Raw genomic sequence first — 24850 nt, 5'->3', positions numbered from 1 at the left:
TCAGGGAAAAAAAGCAACTCCCAGGTGGGTGGATAATGTTAAAGTTGAACACTGATCTCATTTACGTATATTATAATAATAAAAGAAAAAAGAAAACAAGAATAATAATAATAGTATATTATATAATAAACATAACGAAATAATAATAATATATTCTATAACAATATTATAAAAAAATAAATAATAATAGTTATGGTTTTGACAACGAGACAGCAGTACGGATAACCAGTCGGGGCTAAAAAAATCTAAATCTAAAGATATTGTAATTCACAATTTTTTGCCAGGTTAGGTTTGACAACAGGCCGCAACTTAAACGTTTTATAATACAAGACAAGAAGAAGATTAATTTACATTTTAATAACATGAACAGTACTTAGAATACTGACTAATAATTACAATTATAAATTAGATGCAGAAGCCAGAAAGCGTAACTTTAGTCATTTTACACTATTTGTCAATTGTGCGTACCATTATCTAAAATGGTGTAATGAAAGCATGAATGAAAGTAAAAAAATTATCAAATTAATTTTGACTAGAAACAGGGTACGAGTATATTTTGGTTACAAAGTAAGCAATAATGATAACAATAATGACAACACGCGTTAACGTAAAATAAATATTTAAAATCTTAAAAAACACACGAATCGCTAGGCGCTAGTAACTTTGAAGAATTAAAAATTTAATTTTAATTAAAAATACTGAATTAATTCTTTATAATATGGAACAACTTCATTTTTATATAAGCTATGATCTTCTCCATGTGTGACTTTTAAGATGGACATTCCTTTTTTCAAGTACTTCACAGCTGATTCAGCATTTTCAACAATGGAACATAATTTAAATAATTTCATGTATAGAATACCCAAAGATGGATGACATTCACCATAATAAACCCTGAAAATATAAATTTTGAACCATAAATCACTAAAACTATTTTTTTTTAAATGATATAAATTGTGATGAGTTAATAAATAATAATGCATTTTAACAAATAAGACTAATCTTAAAATAAATAATATTCTAAACAACCATTTGAACACATCAAAAGTTACTTTTTGCTTTAATATACTAAAGAAACTTATTGATTTTATCATTGTTAAAGTTTTTTAAAACTAACTAATTGTGTTTAAAGTTATAAGATTATATAATATGAATAATTTTTTTTTTTTATAGTTTTCAATGTTTTATGTTTTATTATATGTCAAATTGTTAATGTGAATAAAGTATACATCTATACTTTAACTTTGTTATTAAATTAATGAAATAATTATGTACCTATATCCATCGATCAAAAGAATTCCATACTTCAAACTTTCTTTCCATTGTTCCATTTTTATGGCACTTTCAAAAGCTAAATCTAATATCTTAACATGGTTAATGTTGTTTGGATGAAAAATACCATTTTGTTTTTCTAGACACATTTTACAAACATCAAGATCTAAAATAATCAATGGAATCTTTTCACACTTGTTTTATACAAACAATTACATAAAATGAGTAAATAAACAATAAATCAATTATAAAAAGGATACAACCAATATCTTTCATTCTATTTAATTGAAATTCAGTGAAATCAGTTACATCATAAAAGGTTTTAATTTTATCTTCACTGATTTTTTCCAAACACTTTGAACAACTAATTGAATCCAAAATCTAAAAATTGTGCAAATATATAAATATTTTCATATTTTTTTATGAGTAGATTAATTAAAATAAAACATGCCTCTTTATGATTGTTTTTCATAGGAACTGCAGCCTGACAATCAGAATTTCCACAAATCATTGAGTTGACAAAATTTTGCTCATAATTTGTTATACAACGTTTGCATTCGCATAAAAAGTAATAATTGTTTTGTAATTCACTTCGTCTTTCTGAAGTAGTTTGCATAAGTTCCAAATATGATATAAATACATGCTAAAATTTTGTTTGATATTTATAGTTAGTAATAACTTTAAATATATTAAAATTAGTATTATTGGTTACCAATTCTGGATCAGTATGTTCGATATCCGTTATAGCACCAATTCTTAATGTAGTACCATCAAATGTTGCAGTTGCGTTAGGTACACATGAATGATTTATCACGGAAGCCGCTAAATATATTCCAGTTCCGATAGTGTTCAAATTATCGTCCAATATATTGAATGCATTAATGCACATCTATAAACAGAAAGAATTCTTTAATTATTATTTCAAATCAACAAACTTTGAAAATTAATATAAGTACAACAAACTATACACTGTATACAGGCATACAAAATAAATACAAAACACACACATACAAAAAAAAAAAAAAAAAATTATAAACGAAATGAATAGACAAAACATGAAAGTATACTACTTACAATTTGATGAAATATAAAAATAACATTTTTTTTTCTTAATATTTGTCATATCAACAATCACTAACATATTAACTTGTACATTATGTTGTTTCGTAATTTACTAACTCTCGAAAAATTTTGATTTTACTCACCCGACCATAAATTCCAAGTAATTCAACAGCATTAGGAAGATTTGCTTCACCCATGTACTCTTTTAACACTTCATATAGTGTAGAGAAATGTTCTAATCGATGGGTATCATCTTTTAAACTAGGATAATCTAAAATAGTACATATTACTGAGTTATGAACTATAATTGATTAAGTGAATAAATTATATTACGTGACATAAGATCCTTGAATGTTCTGTAACGATTAGATGTGTAATAACCTTTTTCTGTACTTCCTCCACTCTACATAATATATTATAAAATAGATATTTTTGAATACTTTTGTAGTTTTTATTAATAATATATATTTTATTTGTGAACATATATTACAACCTTAAGCTTGATAAGTATTTTCGACATAATCCGTGCAGCATCTGGCAGTATTTTAGGATAAATCTTTTTCATTCTAGCACATTCTCGTTTATGCTCAGTCCAGGACAGCTTCTGGCATGTGCGGTTACAGTAAAGGATGTATTGACACCCTGAACATCTAGATAGAGTATCCCTAAAATTTAATTACACAATGATGGAATTATTATAAGTATAATATATATTAAAAGAGTATTATTATTCGTAAGTAGCGTATTTGGTATGCAGTAGGGTGCTCAGATACTATTATACAACACCTGGATTGTCTTATTTCTCAGTGAAATGTCATGATGTCCAGTATTTTATAAAATTAAAATAATGAAAAAATATACCTATTAATAATGTTATTTTTGTATTGATAATAATTTTCCTTTATAAAAGGTTGTTTAAAAAAACTAATAATTAATATACATTTTTTATAAAATGGATAATTTGTTTTTACTTAGGAGCGGCAGTAAATATGGGAAAGGTAGTATTAAATATAGACTATATAAACATATAGTAAACATTTATCTTTAAGTTTTATTTTGAAAATCTTAGCATCCCAGTATAAGATAATATACTTAGTACTTACTCGGAATAGCAATAATCACATTTTTCATTTTTGAACGTCGACTTTAGTGCGTGAACGAACGGTTTATCAGTTAGAATCGTATCGCCTTTTCTAAAGAATTTTCTTTTTTTGTCCATAGTCGATCGATCGGCGTACAACAACTACAACAAGCCTTGCGTATACCTACTAAACAAATAGTAATAATGGCATTTGAATGTCAAGATCGTATAAAAACTGTTATGTTCAAAGTGTAATATACAATGTTATAACATACCGACCGTGTTGAGCAACTCGTCAATACACTTTGTCGGTTCTCGCCTCTGTGGTAATACCTATAACTAAAATAATAGAATATATTGCTATATTGCACAGTCGCACACCAGACGAGGCGACGATGTCCGACACTCCGATGTCCCCGTACAAAAATAAATATGGATATATATTATATAATTATATATAGGTACGCGATGAGTGATGATGATGATGATAATAATAATCTAATACTCCGATCGACGTACCGTGGTTTCCTAAAATGACGAAACTCAAAAGGCGCAATGTATCAGCCGTTAATACATTTTAGAGATATATTTACCTAAGTAAATAACATAATTTAGTTCCATAACCTATAACGAGTCCCGCCCTTTTTTATAACGCAATTCGCATTGATTCAAGAGCATCTGTCGAATGAATCTCATTATTTATTTCGCAATATAACATTATACTTCCTGTTATTATTACTATTACTACTCCAGATTTCTGTTAAGTACATCATAAAATATAATACAGTGTTGCGTATAATGTCCACGGCGTGCGTCAATAATTGCAAGCTTTTGAAAAGTATCTGTTTGAACATTTCTGGTGCTATCAAAAGGAGAAAAATGAGTATTAACAATAATGACATTGGTTCGAATTCGTACGACGTAAGAAAAATCAATTTTTGTATTTCATTTTAACATTATATTGTTATGTGTACGCTACGGATGTGGGTAGCACACTAGCACGTGATGTCGTGATATTTTAGTCGCAAATAGTATATATATTATATAATATATATATGTTTCGTATTTGTCACATTCGCACCGTACACACGATCATACACACACGCACGCATATATTATATTTACATATATCACATCATTAATATGATTACTTAAATGTCAAATGATAAGTATGACACCTGTTGGAGACTTTTCTCTATAACCACACAATAGATTAAATAACCACCATGTCCTTGTGTACAATATAATATTATTAATATTTTATCAATACATCTGCTAAATTTAAGTATTCTTTTTTTTTTACTTCATTGTTACTTCGGAATGGAGATGATGGGTATCTGTTTATTTTGAAAGCATTAATAGAATTATAATATTATTTCATACAAATATTAAATCCCCACAACTTGTTAAAATAAAAATAAAATATTACAATTTTTTGAAATTGTTAATTGTTTAAATTTCTAAATATCTTCAACAGTATTGTTGAATTTGATTTTACACCCTTATAAATTAAACTGCCTAAACCTAATTTGTGTGTCTTTTTCAATGTACATGATAATTTTCATTAAATTGAATTGCTGCACATCAAGTATAGTGCTATGTTGGATACATTTTATATGGCTTTTAAACTTTGTCAAAGTTATAATTGTTCCATTTATATTTATATTAGTACAATGTTCGTTTTCAAATATATTTTGTTAATCAGTAGATTACAAAATTGAACAACAAAATATCATTGAATTATCAATAGTTAAATATTAGATCTTTATGCATAAAAATATAAAATATATATAAATATATGTTGTATAAAATATAGTAGTTTTTATAATATTTTATTAAGCTTGTTTTATCTTTTAACATTTTATATGGAAGCAAATTTTTGTATATATTTTTTTACCAGTTATTTTCATATGACAAATAAAAAAAAAAGTTATTGATAGACTTTTAAATAACATATTGTTATTTAGATTTTATTTTTTTGATAAATCTACAAACCAAATTATTAATACAATAAGCAAATTTAATTATAGTACTTGGTAAAATTAAATAACACGAGTAGAGAAAATATCTATTGATATTATTCAACAGGGAAAATATAAGTATACCCATAATGCTTAAGTTTATCTAGTTTTTTTTTTAAGCTCAACAAAAATGTAATTTTTTAGTGTGTAATTAGTAAAATTTAGATGGGATGTTTGGGGATGAACATTACATTCAGTTTTAGTTTTGAGGTTGGATTATTAATTACTAATATATAGTAAGGCATTTATTATTGATCTAAGGGATATTTATTAAAAGAACTATGATTTTATATGTTGGAGATTTTTAAAGTTTCCAGAATTGTATTCATATGTAACGGCTATATTGTAGCTAAGGAAAATAGTAAATGTATTATTTCAATTTAAGCAATCATAGTTGAATAGTTGAGAACCAACTATCTATTACGTTTAGCTTACTAAATTTATTGAGTATTAAACTACATGTTTTTTAAAATAAATATTAATGATATAATTTAAATTTAAAATTTTTATAGGATGCAGTCAAAATGTTGAACTCTTTGCAAAGCTTTACTTCCAAGTTAACCCGACATCCAGGAAATTTGAAATTAGGACAGGTGAACACATTTTTAAATAGGTAATTAGTTAAAACTATTAAAAATGTTTAAGTACAATTTAGTAGATTTAACTTGGTGTTGGTAGCTAATGTAAATTGTTCTGATGAAGGCTATAAATGAAAATAGATGCGGTGTAAGTTATGAAGATTTGGACCAGCTTTCAGTCATTCATGTTGCTGGGACGAAAGGAAAAGGATCCACATGTGTTTTTTGTGAACAATTGTTGTTGCATAAAGGTTATCGTATTGGCTTATTTACCTCTCCACATTTAATCTCTGTCAAGGAAAGATTTAGAATTAATGGAAAAGTAATTTCTGATGATAAGTTTGTGTTTTATTTTTGGAGTGTTTACAATAAACTATTATCAAAAAAAGTAAGTGTTTTTTTTAAATTTATTTTTGTGTAAAAAATTATTTTAAATATTGTTTGCTAGTAAATTAAATTTTCTTTGAATTGTAAGCAAAAAAAACCTACAGACTAAATCATATCATTAACTTATTTTAATTATATTATATTAATGATATTTGCGAGAAAATTTGTTTTTATTATTTTATAGATTAAATCTTTTTATTATTTTAGAGCAATGAAGAAGAACTACCAGCTTATTTCATGTTTTTGACTGTTATGGCATATACAATGTTTGTTAATGAAAAAGTTGATGTTGCAATCATAGAAACTGGAATTGGTGGTGAATATGATTGTACAAATATATTAAGGTGGGTTTTATGAGTTAATTATTACTTAAATATTGATTATTTATTTAATATTTTAATGTTACTATTTTGGGAAAATAATACATTAATAATTATAGAAAAACATCAGTTGTTGGAATTTCATCACTAGGATTTGATCATACAACTGTACTAGGGAATACTTTACAAGAAATTGCTTGGCAAAAAAGTGGAATTATGAAGCCAAATTCTGTAACAATTGTCGCTAATGATCAACCTATAGAAACACATCAAATATTAATTGAACGTAGTGTTGAAAAGCAGGCAAGTAGATTATGTTAATTACATATGTACTATAATAAATTTTTATTTATTTAAATTAACAGACATTGAGTTTGATATTAATTTTATATTTACTTGCTATAATTTTAGACAGCATTATTGGAAGCTCCGCCATTCAACAAGTACAATTGGTATGAAAATACTTCAGAATTAGGAGTTTTAAGTACAGCACAAGAGATAAATGCTTCACTTGCTATTCAACTGGCTAATGCATGGATTAATCGTAACAATAAATATGGTTAGAACTATGTATTTTTTTATAAATGTTATATTAATTACTATCAAGTTTCTAAAATAATAATTAAGTTTGTTTCATCTTAATAAGTAGCCAGTAGGTGATGATAAAGTGAATCAGAAAAAATATTTCCCTTCTAAATAAATCTAAATAGTATTTAATAATTGGAATAGATTTAAAAAATTAAGGAGCTATTAATATAAATTATTTAATAATCAATAGAAGGGAGTATTTTTAAATTCCAAACAGATTTATAATCTGTAAATATAATCTATAAATCTTAATGTTACATAAAAATTTATTTTATTTATGATTAAAAGAAGATCAATAAAATATGTTAATAACTATTTGGAATTTGTTCTAGACTGGTTAAAAGAATGCAAAATTGGGCCAAGTGGTATGAAACAAGCTCCAATCTGGGAAATTAATAAACAAGATAAACAAGCATTAAGGGATGTTAAGTGGCATGGTCGCAATCAAGTATTAAACATAACACCTAATTTATCATATTTCTTGGATGGAGCCCATACAATCGAGAGTATCCAGTTATGTAGTAAATGGTATCAAAATATTTGTTCGAATTCGAAGTCACAATTGTAAGTTTAAATAACAAAAAGTAAAATAGTAACATATTTTTTATACTAACTCAACTTATAAATACTTGGTTAATTCAGTATACTGTTTAGTGATGATTACTAATTTTTTGTTGAATTCAAATAAATTTGTATTTATACTTTAATCCTATCGAATTGTTTAAATATTATCAACTAACATTATGAAGGAATATAAAAATGCATTATTGCATTAAATATCATTATTTAATTTTATTTTTATTTTCAGGAATAAAAAAAATATTTTAATATTCAATGTCACAGCATTAAGAGATTACTCTACATTTTTAAATATACTATTTTCTGAAAACAAAATAGATTTAGTTTTGTTATGTCCAATAGTTACATTGATTAATAATCGTCGTCCAGGTATGTATTTTTAATTATACTATATTAAGGCTTACAGTGCTGCAACTTGGTATATATTGGTGGGTGTGCAATCTAATATTATAGGGCCCATGTATCCAAAAACCTAAATACCTAATAGATTCTTAAAAAAAAATAACTTGCTGTTTGTGGCTACATACATTATTGTACACAGATGGGTGAGGAGGAAAATGACCTGCAGCTCCTAAAAACAGTCTATTGATTTTTCTCTCATTGATGTTTTGTATAAAACTATTAATATGAAAATATGTTTCGTAAACCATTATTTTTTTGTGCATATAGTATTGTTGTTATAAATGTCATTACACAAGGTGATTTTTTAAGCATGTTTACCCCATTTTTATGCTTAAATTCTGATTTTTTGAATTTTGAAATGTAATTATAGACAATATTTTTGATTTTCACAACATTTAAGGAGTATTATATGGTGATACCAACTTTATTTTTTTAATTGAAAACATATATGTTTCATGTTCCAAAGCAAAATGTGAATCAGGTAATTTTTCTGAAATAATATATGCTCTCTATATATTATAACTAATGTTGTTTTCACTACAGGATACTCCTTAAATATTGTGAAAAATCTAAGTACTCGAAACTATCGTCTTTGATTACATTTAAAAATTCCAAAAATCAGAATTTCGGACACGGGCCTATTGTTATGAATTAATATGGGACCCGGGGGTTTTTTGTATTCCTAGCACCCCCGATAGTTGCAGCACTGATGGCTTAGGAATAAATTAAAAATAACTGTTAAATAAAATAGTATAATTTGTTTATACTAATTATATATTTTTCTAGAGTTTTCTACATAATACAATATTAATTATATTTTTGTTTATAATAGTCTTATTAATAACTTGGCTTAACGATTGTCAGTATCAAATTGACTTAATTTTTATTAGGTTGCCTCTGATACATTAATACTGAATTGCATATTATATAATTACTAAACATTCAATTATATAATATTTATTACAAAGTACATATATTAAAAATTCACATAGGTGTATTAAACTCTAGAAAATTCAACAACGTACATATATTTTTGTTATTATTATTATTTATTTCAGATACTGTTGATATGAATTTCAATTATGAAGAAGAATTAGCCAAATGTCATAATATGAAAAATTGTATAGATATTTGTGATGTAGAAGTATTTAATTCTATCCATGAAACTGTTGAGCATGTTAAAATTTGTAGCTCTTCTGAAAAAAATATAAACTTTCAAGTTTTAGTAACTGGTTCATTAAAACTTGTTGGAGGAGTTTTAGAGGTTCTTCAATCATGATACATATATATTATAAATGAACCAATTCAACAGAATATTAGTTATTATTAATCAAATGTAAACATTTTATAATTAGAATTAAGCGATATGTTTGAATTATTATTATATTTTAAACTACTAATATTGTTATTTTTTTGTTTATCTAAGTTATAAATTGTACTATTTAATTATTCACGTGATTACATAAATACTTATTCTATTCTAAGACACAACAAAATACAGTTGTGTTCATCAATTGGAAATTCAATAATAATGTTTCTTCAATATTTTCTAAACAATTTTTCTGTTAATCTTTTAAAAAGAGAGATCATAATTCTTTCCAGTTAATTAACATACTGTATATTATATTTTATTTTAATATTTTCGAGAGCTTAGTTTCTATTTTGTTTATATTATATTTATCTTCTGTCTTGGGAAATTTATATAATTAATAATTTTATATATAATCTTGGGTTATAATAAAATTAAAAATGCTCAAATACATTGTAAGCTTTTATTACCATTTAAAAATAGAATTGTAAAAAGTGTATTTAAACTGGAATTGTTTTTTTTAATTTTGTTTTAAAATGTATATTTCATAATCCAAAATAATAACTTTAACTGGTGTACATAGTACATAATAGATAATACAATCATAATGTGTTTATGCCAAATATCAATCATAAATGATTTGCTAGCTGAGTCTAAAATATATATCTATTCAGTTTTTGATATGGAAGTGATGTTGACACAGTTTGAAAAAGAGTAATGTTATGAGTACAATAGTTATAATATTAAACACTTGCAAAAAGTAGTAAGGAACACTTATTTAGTTTTATCTGTTGTTTAAAAATTGGTGTTTAATACAACAAAATAATATGTGATTAAAAATAATGTATTTACTAAGTTATGCTATTTGTCAATTGTAATCCAATTATGACAATAATGATAAATAAGTATTCTAATTAGTCTTATTGTGTGCCTGTGTAGTTTCTAATCACTATACACATTGAATTTTAGTATCACTTTATAGCTTGCTAACTAATTAAAATGTCTTTTGACACTGACAGTGGTCGCTTTTGTGACTAACATTGTTGAAATTACTTATATTCTTGCTATTGGTTTTAGTTGAATGCTTTAATCTAGATTAACAATCATTTGATGACCAATTATCACTTTATCGCATCAAATTAAACAATTTGCTTTACTGATAATACAAATTTTACAAAATACGTGTATCCTGAGTTACCTGATTTCATTTCAAATGTAATACCTTATCATTTTAACATAGAATTGAAATATGTACATCATAGAGAAATCGGTTCTTTACTATTTTGATTTACCATCCTGATTATATTTGTTGAATTAAAATGTAACAAGATACAGCTATAAAATAGTTTGTATCTAGTATATATATTAAATTAATTAATAAAATATAAATTAAAAGTAATTGCATTCCAACAAACATTTAATTAGAAAAATAAATATTATTATTCAAACAAATAGGTGGTTGTAGACTTGTAGTCATAAATAAAAAAAAGAAAATTGTACGGTTAAATAGTTTTATACATACAAGTTTACAATTAATACAAAGATATGTTAAAATGTATTTTAACAACTATCTTCTTTAGGTTCTTCGACTTTGTTCTCTTCCTTGTGCAGTTGATGCGTTTTTTTACTACCCACACAACTGGCACATTCATCATTGTCGCTGTCATTGCTTTCGTCTGTATCGGGCTCTCCAAATTTTTTTGGTTTTTCGTAAATACAACAACATTTGCTCTTTTTCTTGTTCAAGTGCTCATTGTCAACAGTGTGTGCATCCCAACTAACCTGTTTATGACTCTTTTTGGGTTTCTTTAATTTTAAATGTACTACTTGACCATCATTTACTTGTGGGCGTAACACCAATGTTGTACTACTATGGAATGCTGCATTAGTCTCTTCCATTTAATTTAGTTATTCAAATTAAGTAACAAACTAGATGGTTAGTCGATTAATTTCATATGTGACAAGTTTATAAGTTATAATACAACCAGCAACGGCAGTAACTGACATTAAACTAACGTTACTATTTTATGAAATGCGATGAAGGATGAAGCTTTAAAAACGCTTGAATATTTGCATAATTAATGCATAATAAACAAGACTGAAGGCTCAAAGATTAAACTATAACACATCTATTATTAAATAAATTATCTGATTAATGATTATTGTTTTATGTAAACAAAATTCGGACGTTATAAATACCACGTTATCACTTCTCGTTCAATATACGACGTAATTTTTTTTTTGGTTACGGAAATATAATAAAATAATATACTAATGTAGAACAATATTAATTGAACTATTTAAAAAACAAAATCGAAAATAAATGCTTATTGTATTTATGGGATTTTAGGTGTATAGGTGAATTGCAAGACGAACATTATTTTATACATCCGCCTTGGTCTATGGTGGTATGAGTGGACGACGCTGTACCTGAGAAGCAACCAAATCGTTATCATAATTTGCAATATAATAAAACCCATTACTTTATTATTCAGTCACAGAAGCGGATTCGAGTATTCAACCAGCCTACTTTTTATGTAGATAACAATTTTTTGCCATTTCGCCCGTGGAGTGTGCGTATTTTAGGCCGTTGGCTGTATAGCTTCTTACTGTTCTAACTTCTTAAATTATTTAATTGTTCCCACGAATTCAGGAATTAAACGTTATATTTTTATTGACACGATATCACGTTAATATCATTTTCATCATTGTTCACAAATTTTATTAATTTGATTAATGCTCATAAATTCTAACGTTTAGTTTTTTATTGATTAACCAATTACATAATGGCAGTATCGGCAGCTGCTGCGTTACTCGACGAACTTATGGGTAGAAATCGGAATGATGGTCCAAATGCTCAAAAGAAACCGGTGCATTGGGAAGATCCTGAGGTAAATTATTATGGTTAACCACGACTCGTTGCTATGTCAACATAATTAATATTTTCTCATGAATGGGTGCAATAATTCAAAACAATTGTGGGTTAACTTAATAAAATTAATATAGTTATACGATTTTATTTCGATGAAATAATATTTTATTGATTTTGAGAATGGCAATGGAATGCTTATCTCTAATTAATTAAACAGTGAACATTTTTCTCTCTAGTAATGAAAGATAATCTAATTATAATTAATTATTTTTCTAAGCATATTCACCTTGTTTCTTTTTTTTAAAAATATTAAAATTAGAAACGGGACAATCTTCCAATTTTCTCAAATTCTTATTTCTTATTTGGGCTGTCAAACATTTAAAGATCTAACAATATCAGATTTTAAAACATAATATTAGTATAACAGTGTTCACATTAAAAAAAATTAAAATTAAACTGCTATCATATTCAAGCATTTTGAACTTGATTTGATTATGATCAAACTAGTCAAACTGTTTGAATTTTTTTAAAGTGTAAGGATTTGAGAGCTTTTCTTTAGAGTACCCGGAGTACCCGCATGTGTTGTCTCCGTCTTACACACGTGTAAGTAGCAAATTTTCATTCACCATTTTCAATATTGTGCTGTTAGTTTTGATATTAGAGTGATCTGACCTATTATAAAATTTAAAGGTAAGATAATTCAGGGCCTCAAGTAGCCTTTTATTGATATTATTATTTTTAAGTAAGTTATGATATTTTTAAAACTGTACATTTTAAAATTAAGTAAAATTATTAATATTGACAATTGAAAATGATTCATACCTATATTTACTTGATATTAATGTAGTGCAACTTATAAATCTTGAGCTAGTGTTTTGGATGAATTTATGTGTATCAACTACTTATAATCTTATTTTTAAAACAAATTATGTTATACTTAATTATTTTTTTTATTAAATTATAAGTTAAAATTCTGATTTTTGGACCAATATAAGAAAAGAAACCTTCCCGGTTTTTTTTATTAGAATAATGTAAAAAAAAACATGTTATCATATTATTACAGAATTGGTAACCAAATTATAGTTTTTGTTAAAATTTAACAGTTAGTATTTATTTTATGCTTTATATTTTTTTCAGTTTTGTAAATACTTTATGGTTAAATTTTGTCCTCATGACCTGTTTGTCAATACTCGTGCTGATCTTGGAGCTTGTCCAAAAGTTCACTGCGAAGAAGCTAAAACACAATATAATGAAGCTAGTAGCCGTTCTAAAATGCAATATGAAGATGAGTTTGTGGCATTTGCTACTAGTTTATTAAATGATGTTGATCGTCGTATCGAAAAAGGGAAACAAAGGTTGGAGCTTATGAATAAAACTGAAACGGTTAGTATTCCAAATCTATTTTATGTTTAATTAGGTAACATTACATTTTTTTTATGTAAGTTCTTAAACAATTTTAAATATAACCTATTTACAGTCACTGTTTATAATAATTAACAGTACAAAAATGAAATCAATAATTTCATTTGGCCTAAAAAGTTGTTAGCGTATTCTATAGGTAATTTAAAAAAGGCAGATTGTGATCGGAAGCTGTATTGTTGATCATGGATGCGGCGCTAACAGCCTCGAATCTTAAACACGTCAAAGGTTTTTGAGGTACATCATTAAATAATTCCCCCCCTTTATATTTTAATTATTGAAATAATTACTAAGTTTAGATTTTAGCTTCAATTGTGTAAATATGTGGGTGACAAGTCTTAAATTTGTATTGTAATATGGTAGTGTGTTTTTAATAATATATACTATTGTTATATTTACATAATTTTATTTACTTCTATATTAGGTTATTTTTAATTTTTTTTAAATTATCCAAACTACTTCAATATGTCAATTATTTTACAATTCTAATAAACTTAAAAGAATAATTTAATATATACAAACTATGTTATTAATGAGCGAAGACAAAGATTTTATCAATAATGTATAATTATACATATTTTTTAACAATTAAAATAATATTCCAAAATCCATATTAATTTACATAGATTAATATTTATATCTTATACAATTTAAATATATATATATATGATTTATATCACATGATGAGAATTCAAGAAAATTACAGGCTATAGCTAATAATAAAATCACAGGAACTTAGTTATTATATTAAGTAATTTTAGTTTGGTTACTGTATGATTTTTATTAATTATTTTTTTTCTGATATTGGTTATAACTTATAAAGAATTATTACATGATTTTAAATTTAGACTTCTTATCGATCAATTTGATATAATTATAGCTTTGGGAAATATAATTTGATTAACATTAGATAATAATAATATAATTAAATAATATTTAGAATTAATATTTTGTAGCCGGTGTCCCATTCTAATAGTCAAAGTCAGAAAAACCAAGAGCAAATTAAATTATTGTCAGAAAAAATTAATGGGTTAGTGCAAGAAGCTGAACAAATGGGTACACGAGGTCATGTTGAAGAAGCTCAGGGACTTATGAAGCTTTGCGATCAACTAAAAGAAGAACGTGATACTTTGAGAAAGCAAAATGAAAGCATTCATTGGTCACAAGTAAGTATTTTTGAAAGAATAAGATTATATAATTAATGTTTTATTCTATGTAAATTTAACTTTAATTTTAGACGTATGAACTAGCTGCTGCTCAAGAAAAACAAATGGAAGTATGTGAAGTTTGTGGAGCTTTTTTAATTGTTGGTGATGCTCAGTCTCGTATTGATGATCATTTAATGGGAAAACAACATATGGGTTATGCTCGTTTAAAAAATGCAGTTAATGAAATACAAGAGCAAAGAAAAAAAATATGTAGAAGAAAGAGAAAAACAACGGGAAGAAGAAAGAAAAAAACGCATGGATCGAACTAGGTATTTTCATGTCCTAAAGGTTAGAATTTCAACTATATTTTGATCTTTTATTTAATATAGAAGTAACTCTAAAGACATAGATAGACATAGTCGTGATGCTAATATTGACAAGAGATCTAAAAGCTCCAGAGACAGATCTCATCATAAAATTGATAGGTAAATATTAATATAGTCTATATTATTAGTATTAATTATTTGTTCAAGAGAAAAAAATTTACTGTATTCAATCATTTATATAATTAAATTTAAATAAAAAAAACAATTTCATAGAAAATCTGAAAGACATGAAAGAGAAAGACGGAGAAGTAGAAGCCGTAGTGATCGCCGTTCTTCTAATAGTCATAGGCATAGAGGTAAGATTATTTTATATATTTACTGAAATATATAAATTTAAAATGTTATCTTTTTAAAATATAGGGCGTAATGGCAACAGTCGTAGAGATCACTAGAATTTTTTTCAAGACATGACGTTACATTCATAATTCAGGTAAATATTTCCTATTTTATTGTGTTAAAGCTTATCTAGAAATGATTTTTGAAAACGCAATGCTATCGATGAGGTGTGTAGTTTAAAATGACAACGGGGTTAAGCCTATAATAACTATGTTAATTCTAAAATAAAAACGAAAGAAAAAACATCCATAAAAAATATTTGAATGAAAACAAAATCTTGTTACAACTATTGTGTAAATTATCACATAGCAGAAGAAAACGGTCATAATGGGCGCTTTATTTCAAAAAAGTGCTTACTCATCATTCGAAAGTCTGCAGATCTTCAAAAATTACATGTGACTTTTTGTCAGGTATTTATATAAAACGAGGTATTTATAAAAAATAAAATATCTGAAGTAAATAAATACAATGAATTGTGTTAATATTTATATATATATATAGAAAAACTTATTTAGGGGAAGTTTCTATATTGTTACATTGACATTTTTTAATATTAAATTATTTTGTTTTATGGCAGATGTCACAATATAAACTGGTATAATTTAATTAAGATAATTCTTTATTTATTTTATTAATAAATCAAATACTATTTTATGTATTGGTTAAAAAGATATCTAAGGTACTTTGGTTAATAATACATATAAAAAATGCTTAAAAACTTGAGAAATAATATTACTATTTATTAAAATGTGAATGGAAATTTATTTCCAATCACCTTTTTTGTTGTTTTTATTCTGCATAAAATAACATTAAAAAGTATTAATTGTACCAAACTTAATATTTCTTTATAATATAACATAAATATATAATACAAGCATGTATGTTACACCATTATTTATATTAAATTAGTTTTGGGGTATAATTTATTTATATTTTATTGTTGGTGTTTTTTATTTACTATTAATAAAAATATGTAAACATTTGTTTCCAAATAATTATTTTGTTATGAAAATAGTAATATTATATGCTCCAAATGTATAAGAATTTATAAGAATTGCTTTGTATATTTTAACTTACAAGATGTTTACAATTTTTTTTTTTTCTAGGTTCAAATATCTGAGGCAGTGTATTATGTTAAAATGTATAAACACAAAATATACCATTCTAAAAAAAAGTTTAAGAGGTAACAATTCAATAAACAAATTATAATACTTATGTTAATATTTTATTTAATGAAATAAACAATATTTATAAAAAAAAAAAATAATTTTACTGTGCTTATAATTAAAAAACATTTTTACTAATTTACATTATGTCAAATTTAAACAATTAATACTTAATAATACAATAGACATTACTTGTCAACTAAGTAACGCTGTCAGTGCATCGAAAAACTTTGGTCGATCTTTAGTTTGCATTTTTGCAATAGATGAATCAAAGTAATCCAATGAAACTTCAATATTTGTTTTGTTGGAAACTTGTTCGAATGCTTTCCCAAAAAAACTAAAATATTTAAATTATATTACACTTTAGATTGAAAACTATATGCATGCTGTAATAATATTATTTTTTAATAAACTAAAAATTATAAAACAATAAAGGTTTTATTTTATATTATCCTCAAGTATACAAAAAAGTGATTAATTATGATGCATAATATTCACAAACTGTTTAACTATTGCCGTGCTTACCCACATGACTTTCTATGAACACAATCATTTCATTCATAGAATGCCATGGCCTAGCAAATTATTCAGATATTATAATTAAACTTTTGATTTAATTCTATACATCATTCACAATAAAAAGGAATCTCGGCAGTGGTTAGACAATGCCCGTGCAATGTCCCACAAAGTCTTATCACCAAAATGTTTACTTTTTTTAGGCAATTTCTTTAAAATCAAAACGAATAAGCGAGTCTAGACAATAGATTTAGTACATTTAAAAGTTTTTAATAATAATGTTTATACAACTATGAAAAAATAATATACAAATTATTAGCTATGGGTGCAAAGGTAGTGAAATGATCAAAACATTTTCCCTAGGTCAGACAATTGTTCAGAGTGCTACTTGCCTGTAGTTAAGACAGTGATCTCATGCACATAAGTCAGTTGGTCGAGATTTCTTTTTAATGTGATTGGAGTGTTTGACTTTTTATATTAATTTTAATTCACCCCATCGCCAGGCAAACTTATGTCAAGTTTAATTTAAAATTTTAATATTGACAATCAATATTTATCTGTATTTTGATGTCTTATTTTACTTTAAAAAATATTTGAAATTGTATTATATTTTAAAATATTAATAAAAATTAAATTTAATGAGTTATTCCCTACAATATTAAATACTTGTATTCAATTTTTACATAAAAAAATATTGTTATAAACTTAAAACAAATAAAATATATGCAATTTAAGGATATTTAGAACATTTTTGTGTAATTATTAATTATGTTATTAATAAACTAAGTAAACAAAATATTATAAAAAATAACATCATATAACAGATGGACACTTGGTGGTGAGGTAACACATTTTATAGTGCTGTTACATAGTAATAACAAACAAGTTTTCTCTATTTAAACTCTGTTCTGAGATATAAATTGTAAAAAAAATTACCCAACAATGGGAAACTCCAAGACTGATTGATTTAATATTTCAATCTTTTATAAATTACATAGATCTCAGTATGAATGATTTTAACCAAACTTTATTATATTTGTAATCAAATGTATAAAAGGGACAAATCTATACTGAGGCTGACCAAATTCCCAACTTAACTAACCTTTGTATTCTGTAATTTGTAAAAGATAATAAATAATATTTGGTCTAACCTAACCATAATAATCTAACCTATTAATTAGCTTTAAATTATTTATCTTTTTTTAGTTTATCAGTAGTCTATTATAACTTCAATTTCAAAAGAATAAAAATAAATGTATTTTTTGAGTTATATACCTCAAACATGCTTATAAGTTACTTCAAGGGTAAAAATATAACACTGAAATCCACATATGTTGTCTCCGTCTTACAAACATACAAAATATCAAATTATGATCAGTAGAACCAATTATATTATATAACCAATTAAATTTAAGAGGATGTCAGCACACTGTTTGTTTTCTCTTTCTAGCCCATGAGCAACATAGATAAAACGCATTTACGCAGTATGAGTAGAACTCGCTTAATTTTGATTCTAGTGTAAATTATCTATTATAAAATTAAATGTTGATAATATTTCTGAGTACAAGACGATGAGTTTTTTCCATTATTCCCAATACAATGTTAATTATATAGTTTAGAAATAGCTATAAATTACAACATTTTTAAATAACCTTTAACTTTTCAAAATTTTAATTTTTATAAAAAAAACTCATTATCTTGTACTCAGAAATATTGTCAAAATTTAATTTTATAATAGGTATATTTACTCTAGAACCAAAATTGAGCGAGTTCTACTCAGATTGCATAAATGTATTTTGTCTATGTTGCGCGTGGGCTAGAGAGAGAAAACAAACAGTGTGCTGACATCCTCTTAATATTAGAATGAATTAGCATATTGTCAAAGTTAAAGGTAAGAACATTATCTGTACTTTGATTTAAGCATTGGCTTTTTCAATCTATTAATTTTTAAGTTATAAATCAGCATTTTTAATTTGGAATATCATAATACTTATTTCTTGCTGAAAAAATTAAAATATCAAAAATAACCAATAAAACATAATAGATTCTAATGAACGAAAATGTACTAAATTGTATTTTAGTAAGATAAAATAACATAGGTAAGCATCCTCTTAAATAAACTAATAATTATTAAGATAAAATTATAAGTTAACTGACCTTCTAGGCATGGACTCGGTAATAGGAGGGATACCAACTATTAAACATGTATCTTGATCCGAATCAAGAGTTGCTGAAGCAATTAATGGCAAACGAGTAGCTTTGATTTTTCGTGATGATGCAACTTGAGCTCTTAATGCAAATGATGCTAACATAGTTAAGCAGTGAGGATTGGAATAGTGCTGAGAATGCAATGTACCCTAAGCAAAAAGTTTAATAATAAACAAAAATATATTATTTATAACACTAATATTACCTCTTGTACAATCAAATAATAAAATGGTCCAGCCAATATCACTTGTCTCATGTCTAATGCTGCCTGGACATGCCTAAACATATTAGATAATATCCACTTGGCTTTTTCTATTCCTTGGTCTAAAAAATCTTTTTTTGATCTAAAATAATTTAATTTGTTATTATTTTTAATTGAGTGAAACATTGTCCATTTACTAAATTTTGTATCTTACCTGGACAATGAATCCATTGTGTTATAAAAACACTGAGTAGGGGAATTTTCACGAGACTATAGGAAAAAGAAAAAACAGAAAAGGTTCAAAATTAAAATTAAAGTGTAAATAATAAAAGCTGGAAAACTTACATTAGTTTCCAATGTAGCAACCATTGAATAAACATAGTCGGCACATTGATACCTCGTTTTAAATCCTTGATGTAGCATAAACGAAGGATAAGTCATTTGTAATAAATTATGAGTATTGGAAATTTTTTCCATCATACCATAAAATTGCTTACGCAAACCCAAATCCATTGAATGGTACATTTGACGACTTTCAGCTAGAGGTAACCTTAAATGTAAAAATATACTGTTGTAGTGTTGTTAACCTAGAATTTACTTTAAAAATATAACTATGACGTAGACTGAGATGGAGATCTGTAAATGGCTGAAATTCTACTTCAAGAGTGATGCTTTATATTATTTTGTCAGAGAAGTTGCTCATGTGACAAAAACCTATCTGGATATCGTAGACATAGTTTCGAGTTTAGAGTTGTCGAACAATAGGTTTATCATCATAACAAAAGGTGATGTAAACTGTAACAATGATAGTAGAGAAAATAAACAAAACAATATTTTTAGTGAAACCGAGGTGGTTGTTGAAAAAAAAACTATACGTCAATGGTTAGATATAGTATTTTAGATTTTTATTTTTAGATTCGGTAATTTTGTTTTGCCATAAGTTTGTGCCCCTTAGTGGCAGACGGCGGTAAAAGCGAAAATTAGTGATAAACTTTAGTGCTTTAAGTATACTAGGTACTCTTGATGTCTGTGAACCACCTCAATTATACAGAGTATATCAGATAGAAACACTAATAATTTAATATATGATTATAACGACAATAATTTTACCCCATCTCTGCTAATATTTGTTTCAGTCTTTTTTCGCCTTTGATTGTCCAAAGTTTCAAAGATACTGCAGTAAACATGGAATATCGAAGACTACATTCAATTGTCCAATGCCTGTATAGAGCCAATAGTAGACTGAAAATTGGTATTAATTAATTATATTTTAATAATATGTATTCAATTCAAAATAGTTTACTCTTTTTCGGATTCAATTCGAAGATGTGTAGAAGTGTTTGAAGGTTTAGGCATTGAAGACTGTGACATATTATCTTCATCGTCATTAATAATTGTAGAATCACATATACGACCAATGTGACCAGCTATCAATTCTACTTCTCTTAGGTATCGCATACGTTCTGTCTTACCTAAAATATATTGTTCAGTAACACCAACAATTCCCCACCTGATGTAAAATTCATAAATCATTAAATAGAAAAAATAGAAAAATGTCAAAATAAATAAATTACCACAATAAATCAACAGATTCCCTGTGTAATTTCCAAGCAAGATCAAACATTAACATAGCAGCCTGTAAATTAAAAATAATGCATATTATGTAGTGAGAATAACATTTTAGAATAATATTGAAATATACATACCGAGCGCCCATAATATGAAAATTGAGTATAATCAAATAACAATTTTTTTCTATTTTCTTCCCATCTTCTTCTTTCCCTTCTTTTAATTAATGTGCTTTGATCGAGTTTTCTTCTTTTGTTTTGTTGTTCTTCAACGCTATTAACATCGACAATATCTGACTCTTCTTCATCCAGTTCATCGGAATCGACATCTTCGTCTGATGACTAAACATAAAAATTATATAAGTATTACATTAATTAACAAATATATAAAAAACCAATTACTTCATTCTCATTAAAAATATCTTCAAAATCAGGAATTTTTTCTTCATCATCAGGAGGAGTCAATACTCTAACCTGAAATACAACATAGAATTCAGTTTACTAAATAGCAAATATTTGCAACACGAAGATTCGATACTCGAGAAATAAAATACCTGAGAACTACTATAAATGTTGCATATATCTGTAGGTCTATGACTATCAACAACAAAAAAAGTAATACCTTCTTCTGGCTCTAATATTTCTATTATATCTAATGTACCACCACAATTGATTAATACAACATATTTCACCTAAAATAAATTAATATTCAAAATTGGAACATCTTAAACAAAAATATTTAATACTGAAGTACTTACATCAACTTTTTGCTCTTCAAAAGCTTTTTTTAACTCGGTAACAGTTTTTACCGGTACAAGTACATAAACTATATTGTCAAAACGTAATATGCACTGAAGTATTTTCACAGCACAAATTGCATCCACATCATAGTTAACCAAAATCAAAATTTTCTAATAAAAAAAAAATATGAGATAAATATTATAATAACTAAATAAATTAGTTCAGTACTACTATAATAAAAATTTTAAAATAATCAAATAAAAATAAAAACATGAATATTAAACATAAATTTATTACACGAGAAATTTAATTAATTTAATTAGGTTGTGCAAAGTAATTAATGAATATAATTTACAAGACATTTTTAATACAATAAATATTTTAGATTTCATAATTTATTAGAAAGAATAATATATACTAACTACTAAGTAATTAAATAATGTAAAAAACAATTTTGTATTTAAAAATGTATAGATGTAAATAATAGAATTTAACAATATTTATATTTATACTTACGTTTTTTGAAATGATGTCATAAAATCCTTTGACTAAATCTTCAACAAACATCTTTGAATCGTAAATGTAGGAATTCTTTGAAATCAAAAAAAAAAAAATAATATTAAATAAAGACTTTATTCTTTTGTACAAAAATTGCCTATTAAGTTAATTTTAAGTTATAAAATACAATTAGTTATTACTTTAAAATGTATCATGTTAATAAACAAAAATAATGATTTATCTAAAGTTGTGTTTCTAGAAAAATTTGTAGTTTTCGGTTAACGTACTTCAACAGCCAATTGACTACTCACAGAAATTTTGATCCCATTTTTGTACTAAGAACTATTTAAGTATTAACTGTAGGTTTTTTATTTATTATTACTTCTTTACAATAAATATGGTAAATATAGGTATCGGTATTGATTAATTAAAATGTATACTAAATAACAACTCTTTTTTTTTTAAACGATGAATTAATGTAAAACATTAATATTAAATATAAAAAATTATGGGTTAATATAAATTTATTTATAAAGGAGACCTTTTAACAATGTAATTTATTAATTGAGTGAATACACAGTTAATACTTATGTTTTTTTAGCTACACAGAAATTCACCTATGTGGGAATCTAACAGATCAATGAGTTCTCGAGTATTTTTCACCTATTATTTAGTTTATCGCCATAAACGTTCAATATTTTGAATTTGTGCTCCTCTAATCGGATCTGGAAAATTATATTTGTGATGACCAGCATATGTCAAAATAAATAGGTGCTAAATAGAATATGGTAACTGGAATTTTTTTTACTTTTCTTATAAATAAGGCCAGTTTATGTAAATATCAGATGCAGTTTAGGCTAAAGGATAACAGGGTTAGTCATTTGGCTGTTAATATTTTGATAAAACTAAACTTAAATAGTATGTTTAATAGTTTGATCACATGAGTTTTTTATACTACGAGCATATTAAATAAGTTCTTTCTTAAGCTAATACAATTCACTTTTATTTTTTTTTATTAAAATATTAAAAAAATACAAAAATTAATCATTTGAATCAGAATATGGACACAGTTTAGGAAAAACCAAGCTGCTAAAAGTATCTATTAGATTTTCTGATATTTTATCTTGATATATTTATTCTATAAGATATATTTTAAATTAAAGAAATTAATGGCTTAAAATATTGATTTTAAATAACATTTTATGTTTTAGTTTACAACTGTGTAGTTTTTTTTTTTTTTACAAATTGAGGTAGTTTAAATGATTCATTTAAAATATTGTTATTTTTAGTTAAAGTTAAGAAGATAATTCAAAACAATAATAAATGTGAAATAATGATAATTATTGTTCAAGAATATTATCAAAAATTAAAGTAAATATTTAAGTATAAGTTTAAATTAAAAATTGAAAATATATTAGCAAGCTGAACAATACAGGTATTGGGATACATAATAATTTATATAAAATATGAAAAAATATTTTTAAATCGGTTTTTTTCTGATTTTTTAACTTTTATTTTATATTTTTATATACAATTCAAATTGGCTAGCTACCTTCTCAACGAAGTTTCTCAGTTTCTTCTAAGAATATCATCACGTAATAAAGCAAAAGCGCCAATATTAATAGGAAACATTCGTCTTTATTCCTATGAATGATATTCAATAACAGCATCGTTTATTTACATCCGATCATAAAATATAGACGACCATCCAAATCGAAGTGTTGATAATTTGAAATTGGTGCAGTATGTTGTTTGAGTTACAACACTATTAACAGTTACACACAATAATAAATAAAACACTGTACTATCCGATAACGATTAATGAATGCGGTTTTGACAAGTGACAAACTGAGTAAACTGACACTGAAGACGATTATCTACCATCAATATTCTTACTCTATGACTATAGTCGAATAGTCGATATTTTCGATAATAATGAATAATAACAACAATAACAAAAGGAAAAAACGAACAAATTCGCGGTATAACCTTAAATAAAAAAAAAAAATATCTGAGATAAAAAATTGTAATCTATTTTTTGGACCACATTTAAAACTAAACGAATCGCGTATGAGTTACTCGTTTCTTTAAAGTCTTCAAACAGCGTGAAATTTTACTAATATATTACAATAAATTCGTGCTTGTAAAAACTGTAAGTAATATCTTTATTTTAAAACGATGAATCGAGTTA

The 24850-nt window shown here is 25.5% G+C and overlaps 5 protein-coding genes across 10 annotated transcripts; 2 read left to right on the top strand and 3 right to left on the bottom strand.

Moving 5' to 3' along the window:
• Window positions 1-102: 102 nt before the first annotated feature.
• On the bottom strand, window positions 103-3834 carry LOC132920073 (histone-lysine N-methyltransferase SMYD3). Of its 4 annotated transcripts, none has more exons than XM_060982129.1 (10): window positions 3695-3834; window positions 3438-3602; window positions 2828-2999; window positions 2668-2737; window positions 2478-2605; window positions 1985-2161; window positions 1724-1915; window positions 1533-1653; window positions 1276-1438; window positions 103-894 (listed from the first exon to the last, which is right to left on the bottom strand). In XM_060982129.1, the coding sequence occupies exons 2-10, from the start codon at window positions 3551-3553 to the stop codon at window positions 690-692; spliced, it is 1344 nt and encodes a 447-aa protein (XP_060838112.1). In that variant the 5' UTR covers window positions 3554-3602; window positions 3695-3834; the 3' UTR covers window positions 103-689. The 4 variants fall into 4 exon arrangements, with proteins under 4 accessions (XP_060838112.1, XP_060838113.1, XP_060838109.1 ...); XM_060982130.1 differs by having other exon boundaries at window positions 3438-3599; window positions 3695-3832; XM_060982126.1 differs by having other exon boundaries at window positions 3691-3831.
• Window positions 3835-4200: 366 nt separating this feature from the next.
• Window positions 4201-9692, top strand: LOC132920072 (folylpolyglutamate synthase, mitochondrial). 3 transcript variants are annotated; one of them, XM_060982125.1, is made up of 9 exons: window positions 4201-4336; window positions 5949-6029; window positions 6139-6402; window positions 6609-6745; window positions 6841-7024; window positions 7133-7280; window positions 7642-7873; window positions 8118-8257; window positions 9349-9692. In XM_060982125.1, the coding sequence occupies exons 1-9, from the start codon at window positions 4214-4216 to the stop codon at window positions 9567-9569; spliced, it is 1530 nt and encodes a 509-aa protein (XP_060838108.1). In that variant the 5' UTR covers window positions 4201-4213; the 3' UTR covers window positions 9570-9692. The 3 variants fall into 3 exon arrangements, with proteins under 3 accessions (XP_060838108.1, XP_060838106.1, XP_060838107.1); XM_060982123.1 differs by having other exon boundaries at window positions 5949-6049; window positions 6156-6402; XM_060982124.1 differs by having other exon boundaries at window positions 5949-6049; window positions 6156-6402; window positions 6841-7028; window positions 7137-7280.
• A 1306-nt stretch (window positions 9693-10998) lies between these two features.
• LOC132920075 (E3 ubiquitin-protein ligase PPP1R11) lies at window positions 10999-11770 on the bottom strand. Its single transcript, XM_060982132.1, has one exon. The coding sequence runs from the start codon at window positions 11496-11498 to the stop codon at window positions 11160-11162; it is 339 nt and encodes a 112-aa protein (XP_060838115.1). The 5' UTR covers window positions 11499-11770; the 3' UTR covers window positions 10999-11159.
• Window positions 11771-11953: 183 nt separating this feature from the next.
• Window positions 11954-17027, top strand: LOC132920074 (luc7-like protein 3). The gene is given in 9 exon segments (XM_060982131.1): window positions 11954-12490; window positions 13609-13854; window positions 14847-15056; window positions 15128-15298; window positions 15300-15367; window positions 15428-15523; window positions 15638-15720; window positions 15785-15854; window positions 16867-17027. Coding segments are annotated over 8 exon segments (1011 nt in total). The 5' UTR covers window positions 11954-12385; the 3' UTR covers window positions 15817-15854; window positions 16867-17027.
• On the bottom strand, window positions 16970-24844 carry LOC132920069 (cell division control protein 45 homolog). Its single transcript, XM_060982122.1, has 14 exons — window positions 24212-24844; window positions 22678-22752; window positions 22179-22331; window positions 21975-22112; window positions 21823-21894; window positions 21559-21762; window positions 21427-21488; window positions 21156-21362; window positions 20963-21094; window positions 20198-20402; window positions 20067-20122; window positions 19856-19994; window positions 19600-19799; window positions 16970-17263 (listed from the first exon to the last, which is right to left on the bottom strand). Exons 2-14 carry the CDS (start codon window positions 22726-22728, stop codon window positions 17122-17124), a joined length of 1761 nt encoding a protein of 586 aa, XP_060838105.1. The 5' UTR covers window positions 22729-22752; window positions 24212-24844; the 3' UTR covers window positions 16970-17121.
• Between the last annotated feature and the right edge of the window lie 6 nt (window positions 24845-24850).

This window comes from Rhopalosiphum padi, chromosome 2, assembly GCF_020882245.1.
Source record: "Rhopalosiphum padi isolate XX-2018 chromosome 2, ASM2088224v1, whole genome shotgun sequence".
NCBI classification, from domain to species: Eukaryota; Metazoa; Arthropoda; class Insecta; order Hemiptera; family Aphididae; genus Rhopalosiphum; species Rhopalosiphum padi.
This window is presented reverse-complemented; position numbering and strand designations above follow the sequence as displayed.

What these genes read in the sequence shown, in the direction of transcription:
- LOC132920075 (XM_060982132.1), bottom strand. Translation starts at nt 11,498, where the DNA reads ATGGAAGAGACTAATGCAGCATTCCATAGTAGTACAACATTGGTGTTA.
- LOC132920072 (XM_060982123.1), top strand. Translation starts at nt 4,214, where the DNA reads ATGTCCACGGCGTGCGTCAATAATTGCAAGCTTTTGAAAAGTATCTGT. An exon ending in GATTGTACAAATATATTAAG is followed by an intron (nt 6,746 to 6,840) that starts GTGGGTTTTATG and finishes TAATAATTATAG; the next exon opens with AAAAACATCAGTTGTTGGAA. An exon ending in GATTAATAATCGTCGTCCAG is followed by an intron (nt 8,258 to 9,348) that starts GTATGTATTTTT and finishes TATTTATTTCAG; the next exon opens with ATACTGTTGATATGAATTTC.
- LOC132920069 (XM_060982122.1), bottom strand. Translation starts at nt 22,728, where the DNA reads ATGTTTGTTGAAGATTTAGTCAAAGGATTTTATGACATCATTTCAAAA. An exon ending in TTGAAGAGCAAAAAGTTGAT is followed by an intron (nt 22,113 to 22,178) that starts GTAAGTACTTCA and finishes AATTTATTTTAG; the next exon opens with GTGAAATATGTTGTATTAAT. An exon ending in TTGCTACATTGGAAACTAAT is followed by an intron (nt 20,123 to 20,197) that starts GTAAGTTTTCCA and finishes TTTTTCCTATAG; the next exon opens with TCTCGTGAAAATTCCCCTAC.
- LOC132920073 (XM_060982129.1), bottom strand. Translation starts at nt 3,553, where the DNA reads ATGGACAAAAAAAGAAAATTCTTTAGAAAAGGCGATACGATTCTAACT. An exon ending in TGTGATTATTGCTATTCCGA is followed by an intron (nt 3,000 to 3,437) that starts GTAAGTACTAAG and finishes ATTAAATTTTAG; the next exon opens with GGATACTCTATCTAGATGTT. An exon ending in ATTCAAGGATCTTATGTCAC is followed by an intron (nt 2,606 to 2,667) that starts GTAATATAATTT and finishes GTACTATTTTAG; the next exon opens with ATTATCCTAGTTTAAAAGAT.